Genomic DNA, 8,090 nt, shown 5'->3' on the forward strand with positions numbered 1-8,090 from the left:
CATCTCCTCCAAATAAAAGGGTCTTGTTCATCAAGCAATTCTGTGATATGTTTATCATCAAATTCTTCGCCCTCACTGGCTGCTGATGCAACGATCAGAATGAGAGTGGCAATTATAATAAGTTCAGTTTTCATTGCTATGAGGGGTAAATAGAATTTGACGGAAATAAGAATTTGCCGCGATAGTAGCAGCAATAAAAATGTTGCTTCGTTATTATAACGAACGATATGACAGACTATACAAAGAAACAGCACAGTGAAGATTGTATCCGAACGTTTTCACGATTTGCAGCGGTAAACGATTGACTAGCGGATCGTTTCTATTTGCTACTGATCAAAATACGTGTTACACCCATAGGAATACAGTGAACTTAGCACAGTATAAATCGTAAAGTTGTTCCTTAATTCTTGCGTAGCTATTTCAGGGTATTATCAACGGAGCACTGTCTTATTCCTAAGATTTAAGTGTAAAGATTTGATATCGAGTAGCTCTGTGTAAAAGTCCTCTGGCTGGTAGATAAGTACCATATTCTTTAAAATAGATACTGTGGATTTATAAGTAACTAATTTACCGAAGTTTAATTTTATTAGATTTCGTTTATTAATTGAGCATAAGGTAAAACCTACTACTTTATTTGGCTTCTAATTAAGTAATATTTTGACAGTATAATTTTTGATAAGCATTATGTTATAAAATTGTCATTTAACCGCTAGGTTATTTAGTATCTACGATATTTTAGCTTCAATTAAGATAAAATCTGTAGTGACTGTTGATCAGAAATTATGGTAGAAGTTGTAGACTTTATCACAGAATCCGATGTGATGCTTGATCTAATTCAAATGCTTGATCTAGATTCAAACTTGGGATGCTATTCTATTTAATTTTTTAAGTTGTAAGCTGTATACTGTAGATAGACTTAATTTATGGTTCAAATGTGACTAGTATTAATTCAGTAATGTTGAAAATATAGGATAAAGTCAATCTTAAAATCTAGGAGATTAATTATAACTATTAGTTTAACTTAGAATTCTTCAGATAGACAATTTTTTAGTCTGATTTTACTAATTGCTCTAAGCAGCATGAAAAAAGGGTTACAATTCGATAGATCAATAGTCAAGTAGTTGAAATTGTAGAGAATACCGAAGATATAATGCTAAAATGTTGGTTACTCCTAAATCATGACTAATCTTCATTTTCTCATGTCTTGATTGGCTAAGGCAATTATTGTACCTTTCTGTATTACTTTCAGTAATTTTCGTAAATTTTTGTTAAAATTACAATAATCTAGTGTTTTTCCTTAGTTAGTATTCGAAGTGGCTACTAGTTAAAGCAATGTCGGGTTTTTTTTTCATCCACTATTAATATTACAATATACAAGTCCTAAAGCACTAAATCTGCATTCTTCCACTTACGATATACTGTACTTACATAAAATAATTTAACTGTAAGCGTTTTGCACTGAAAATGTCAAAAGCTGGGTCTGAAACTTAGCGAGGAAGCTTGAGTCCAATTTTGCGTCGTGGTAGCAAATAAGTGAGACTGACTCTTTCTAACGATTGGTAGTTATAGCTTTCGCAATATATTTTACTGATTGGACATTCTTAAACAAGTCGTATCGGAAGGCCATCTCCTATAAAAACAGAATTCCCTTGGGACCAGCGAGATACAGAGAAAAGACTTGTGGGGAAGGCGATTGTCTGCGAGATGCTTAGCTTTCAAAGTATTGTCCTACTACGGTAATACTGTTTTAATAAGGGAAAACCTAGTATCGTTTAATTTAAAACTAAAAATAAGTTACGGATTTTTAAACTTGAAGGCCTACTACAATGTTTTTGCCGTATCTCCAAGCCAGTGCTGTTATAGACCATAATATATCATGATGTGTAAGCATGCCTAAAATTACTTAGATTAAATTCATTATTATATTCTTTGAACCTAACTTTATAACAAGTAGAATTTTTGACCACAATTCTCTCGTGGGATTATCATATCCCTGTTTGAGTATTTTTTTAACATCAATACTATTTGAAGCAAATCTGAAGATTGTTGCTCAAGACCGATTCAATTGTAAACAAAATGTCAATAATAATTAATATTCTCCACTTTGGATATCTCTAGGGATTACGAAACTGTCAAGATAGCTAATTATGTGACCAATAATAATCTCTTACAGTGATTTAGCATGAAAATAATGACAGTGAAATATTATAAATAGTAACAATCGCTATCTCTACAGAGGTCATTGAAGTTCTTCAGAAGAGGTTCTGCTAAACCTTAAGTATCATGCTAAGCTATACTAAATCTAGTCTTATTATCAAAATTTATGATGTCTGATCAATTTTTGCATCCATGTTATTAATAATTAACAGTAACACTATTTTATCATTAGTCTCTAGATGAGCGTTTTGTTACTGTACCTTTACTGATTTTGCAAGTATTTTTTATTTAGTAAATGTAATTGGAAACCATAAACACTTAGGTATTATGTCTAAAAACATTCATTCTGCAGAATTACAGTACATGACAGGGCCACATCTACGAATATATCCGGAAATGAATAATTCATATCGGATTATTTGTCACAGTAAGCCTTCTTTCATTACTAGTGGTGGTCACCATGTAACGTCTAAATCTTAAATGCTGTGGTGGAGTTCTATATAGAATTATATCTCAAATTTCCAAAGTTTGCAGAAAATTACCAATTTTTAAATCTCCATTAGAGGGTTCCGCTATTAATAGTAATAGTGGTGTTGAATAGAACTACTATTGAAAAGACCTTTGACAGAACTAATAAATCATTTAAGTGCAACATTTGGTAACAGTCAACTTTACTTCTTATCATTTTTCCGAGCTCTTCTTCAAATAATTCAGTAAGTATTGCAGTATTTTATACTGAAAAAGATTTTAAAGAATTAACTATTAAGCTATCAATCAAGTAATGAAATAATTGATATCGGCGTATTTATTTACTAATTTCAAAAGCTACTAGGAATTTTATTATAATCTCTAAAATAAAGGTTCCAATCAGCGAATGTGTAAAGTATAATGTATTCGTTAGATAAGCAGTATATAAATTACCATAGTAGGCTTGGTATACTTACCTAATGAATTTATCATCAACATCAAGATTATTTTCTCTTAACGCAAAGAAAATTTTCTAGTAAACTTGTGGTAAGTATTATGTGATGTAGAATAATCCTCTGTGGTGAATAAAGCAGTTGTAAATTGTGGCTAATAATGGCAAAGAAACCATCGGAAATATATTGACCACGATGGGTATTTGCTAGTATAGTCACTAAAAATATCTACGATACATAACCTACTACAGCATTAAATTTACACTTAGTATACCAGACAACATACTATCAAGGAACTACGCTTTCGATGAGGGTTTCTAGCCAACCGCAGTATTGGTGTTCCATGCAATGATATTCTAAGTCTGCAGGCTACTAGGAATTTTAATACTACAGAAATATCACGAATAATGACGAAAGGAATTCGAAATTGGGCTATCAAGTGTTCTTAATCGACGCAAATATTATTTCTGCTGTGCTCAATCGTAAGCAAAAAGTAACGGGTTTTATGATTATATTTCCTATTGCAAACTCACATCATTATTTTCGAATGTATTGTTATTGATTCTGAGTAATGGAAATAAAATTTCTTAATTGTCATGCTAATAATATATTATAAGTTCATATAATGAAGTGTTGAATAGTAATTCTTGCAAGTAGCGCCTCTTTAAACTAGTGTAATTCTATGTTAGATCTATAAAGATCCAACTGATGTACATGCACTAATATCTGACCATTGTCCTAAATATTTTCCATCTAAGTTTACCACGGGCTCCATTATTTATTCATTCATCTCTAGAAAATTTCAAACTGGTAGTCTTCCGGACTGCTAAAACTGCAAAGCTATTTTCCAATTCTGGTATGATTAATAAATTAGTTTAGTAAAATTAGTAACTTACACTGTGAGATAGGATTTTGCTTTGATGTTTTCAAGTTGCGAAAAAAATATACTAGCTAAATTACAAAACTTAAGCAGACAATCTGTCTTGAATTGCTAAGTAACTTTAAAAGATTCTCATTGACTGTGATGCTTCGGAAGAATATGTGTTTATCATGATTACAAAAAATTCTGAGAGAAATAAATTAGTAAATAGTAGTCTTTATTGTAGCTAGTATGAGATGGATAACCATGTACATTTACAGCGTGATATATTAGCGAGAACTAGTCGAATAATTATAGTAAAGTAGCATAGGTAACGCGCGCAAGCTTACCTTGTAACTAGTAGAACTAACTTAACGAAATAGATGCTTGAAATAGCTTTTATGATGTAGGAAACACAGCAGGAGGAAATTCTTTACAAATGCGGCTGAGTAATAAGAATACGCGCATCTTACTTCTAGTTAGTGTAGTTCTGCAATATAATCCAACCCAATCCAACAGAGGATAACGAGATTTCCACAGTGTAAATTGTTAACTACAGATAATACATAGCATATTTTGAGTTATACTACAGTGCAGTGAATATTAACTTTTACTCTACCAAAAATAAACTATACCGTATTTAAAAGTATACTCTACATAAATCACAAATCAACCAAACTACCAATTAATGAGATACCTCATGATTATCCCAGACTTTTGTTCTCTTCTCTATCTTCAACTTCACTAAACCATCGAACTACGCCACCTTTTGTGTGCTACGCAGTGCAGCTGGTGACATTAAACTATCCAATTATCGTTCTAAATTACTCCAAATTAAACTAGCAATCAAGCATACACATTAATTATATATTATACCCTAGATTACCGAAATTTCTAAATTAATATAATCGTAGTTTAACTTAAAATTATAGATTTTTACAGTATACGATAAGATAGAACAACAATCTTAATTAGAGCACATATCGAACATTCGGTTTCATACAGCATGAAATCATAAAATGACATTAACTTTTACTGTAATTGATGATCAAAATTAGCCACATATATATTCTATTACAACGTTTGAACTACAACCTCACAATATCTCATTGTAAAAAAAAATCATGCTGTCGATTATCTTAAATTCTTGCCCGAATAAAGCAGTCGGATTTACAATATACCAAGATACTAACTAAAATCTTCTGTTGTAATCAACCAAATAATCATATTTTTAATGCTAGAATAAGTACAATACAAGCACTTGAAGGAGAATTATAAAAATTAACCTTCATTAAATTATTAAAACTATTATTTCTGTTTTCTTTAACTCGATAGCGAAGTATGATTAGAAAACTGACCTACATGACCAGCATTTCTGCAATGGAACAAATTGCGATTACCTCAACGTTTGTAAATGAAAATTTTCACATCATTACACGTTCAAATTTATTATAGTCCAATTACTCTTACTACTTATGATGTCTGACCATAGAAATATCATCATGAAGCAATGGAAGCTTTCCGCGACCTTCGGTTTTAATCACAGTTACTTCTATATCCGAGACTAGACCTAAGTTCTTTACCCACCATAATTTCGAAAGTTCATGACAAATTCAAAAATTGATTCAGCTCTGTCAGCACTTTTTATAGGAAATAATGTTCCCTTGTAATTGTATTATGAAACATTTAATTATGATTAAAGCTTTCCAAGGGAATAACCGAATTAAAAACTTGAAAATCTACTACGAATCGCTAAAGATCCACAGAGATAAACCTACGTATTTAAGCTATAGATTTATTACAGCTGCAATAATGCAAAACCTCATTCTTTATGTCGTACTAGTCGAGTTTATTTAAAAATACAACATTGCTATCCATCTAATTTTGCCTAGCACTAACCTGAAACCAAGATAACACTTTTATAATTTATCAATTTCGCTCAAAATATTCAATCTCGTTCCCTCAGTGTATCTTACACTAGGCTATTTTAGAATAAATTTAGTTCTACATTTAATCCATTAATCACCGCTACAGAAAACCATCTGATATTAAACTATCGGACCTACATTTTATCCTATTTGCAACAGAATATTCATCGGCTTTATCACTACCTTGGAATATAGTCGAAATGGAAGAGACTGTCGTAGAAGATGAATATCCTTTTGTATTAGGTAAGGGCTTTAATTACTAATATGTTAGCTACACTAAAATTGCAATTTAATTGTTAATTTAAGAGCAGTTAAAAAACTTACAGGCAGTAAATTTTGTTTATAGTTTACAGTTTCTAGAGTCTCAAGCCAGTATATTATCAAGGTTTTCCAGCTGAAATGAGGGTTTCTGCAAATGTTTATAGTGCTTGTGTAGTATCTGTAAGATACATTCTAAAATCCTAGAATCACTTAACAGTGCTTTAATTTCTACAATTTTTTGGCTTAATGTAGCTTCTGAAGTGCAAACAGATTTCTTCACCTTTTGACCAATATAGATTTCAAGTACTTATTTAGCCTTTAGTAAAAATATATTGCGAGTATAAAAATTCAATTAATAGCTCTAGCAAATGTCACTTATTCGTATAAGTACTGTACAATCTATCTTTAAGACCCGTCTGAGAATCAGCTAAATAAGAAATTAAATCGCATTTTCTCCCATATATACTCAATATTTATTCATTCGTCATTTAATGACAACAAAAAATATAAAATTTCATCAGAATATTCTACTAAATGCAGACTGCATATTGATCTTCACTACATACCAAAATGTAATTGTACTGCTAAGGTAGATAAATATGAGACAACACATATATGGCTGTTTTAATTAACCGAATTTTTGAGATTGATTTCAGCAAATAAAATGGCCAGTAATGCCACTATTATTGTATTAAATTGATGTTATCTACTAACACGATAACTATTTTATAGAATGTGAGAAATATTACGAAATTATAGTAAAAAATATTGGTAGAAAATGGTTGGCTCTTGGTAATGAAGTATGCAAAGATCATGCAACATATTGCTATGAAGTTATGGATAGCTTTTACACTTTTGAGTCAAGAGCATCCTATATGTTGTATTACGGCAAAGTCGTGAACAAAACTTTTAAAGAGCTATTAGAAATTATGATCAAAATAGGCTGCCGGGATATTGCTGAACAATTACGTAAGATGTTTCACATCAAATTTTCAAAGATGCAAATAATTAAGTTATCTCTTCTTTAAGCTATTTGAAAAGGCTAGATCTTCTAAATGTCTACAGTCATTCCATTATGTACATTAGCATAAGTATTATGTTCACCTTATAGTTTGAAAAATAATTGACTTACTAATTTACTACAAGATAGAATCTCATTAATCTACAAATTGCATAGAATTATTATGAACTGAAATATCAAAACCTGTTGTAGATAAACCTCAAGCCTAATCTGTTATTATTCAATCCAAGTTGACCTTAGGGAAAAAGAGCAAAAACGCATTGGTAACCAAGGTGCGATCCAGATGTATTAGAAATACAGTTATAATTAAACCTTAACCCATTTATATCAGCTGTTTTTTTTAAATTTAGCGTTTATTTCATCTCAATTTTAACATGTACAATTTGCTATATTGCAAACAAATCATCTTAAAATTTAAAAAAATTACAATACTACTTTCTGTCAGAAAGTTTTGATATTAAAAATTACTATACCTATTGAAGGATTTGCGTTTTATCTAATTGCTATAGAATACTTATTGCAACACATACCCATAATCTCCAATCATCACAACGTTCTCTACAAAGAATTTACTAAGAATATTGGTAAACAATTGAAGAGAATTGATCAAGATGGAGGTCATATCTTAATACATGGAGGTGTTGGAAGTGGTAAAACTACGGCTGTCTGTCAATCTATTCAAAGAGCTATTGAGAATGAAGGCTGCTTTAAATTTTATAGCTGCTATTGGCTTCGAATTGGTACTGTGACTTATACTTATATTCAGAACATACTAATGCCAGATCCTTTAGGACACGAATAATTTCAATCCTTCTGTCGCACTTTAATTTCTAACTGAATAAAATTGAAATGGAGTTGGTAGTATTAGATTTCCTACCTAGTATATATTAATGTAACATAACAAACTAGATTTCTCGTTACTACGTTTAGCATTTATCCTATCA

General features: G+C 30.8%; 1 protein-coding gene across 1 annotated transcript; it reads left to right on the top strand.

Annotated features, from left to right (window-relative positions):
* Positions 1-6,064: 6,064 nt before the first annotated feature.
* TRIADDRAFT_62666 (uncharacterized protein) lies at positions 6,065-7,948 on the top strand (the record flags this gene model as incomplete). Its single annotated transcript, XM_002118610.1, has 3 exons — positions 6,065-6,107; positions 6,858-7,094; positions 7,656-7,948. 3 exons carry the CDS (start codon positions 6,065-6,067, stop codon positions 7,946-7,948), a joined length of 573 nt encoding a protein of 190 aa, XP_002118646.1.
* Between the last annotated feature and the right edge of the window lie 142 nt (positions 7,949-8,090).

This window comes from Trichoplax adhaerens, genomic scaffold (assembly GCF_000150275.1).
Source record: "Trichoplax adhaerens TRIADscaffold_285 genomic scaffold, whole genome shotgun sequence".
NCBI lineage: Eukaryota > Metazoa > Placozoa > Uniplacotomia > Trichoplacea > Trichoplacidae > Trichoplax > Trichoplax adhaerens.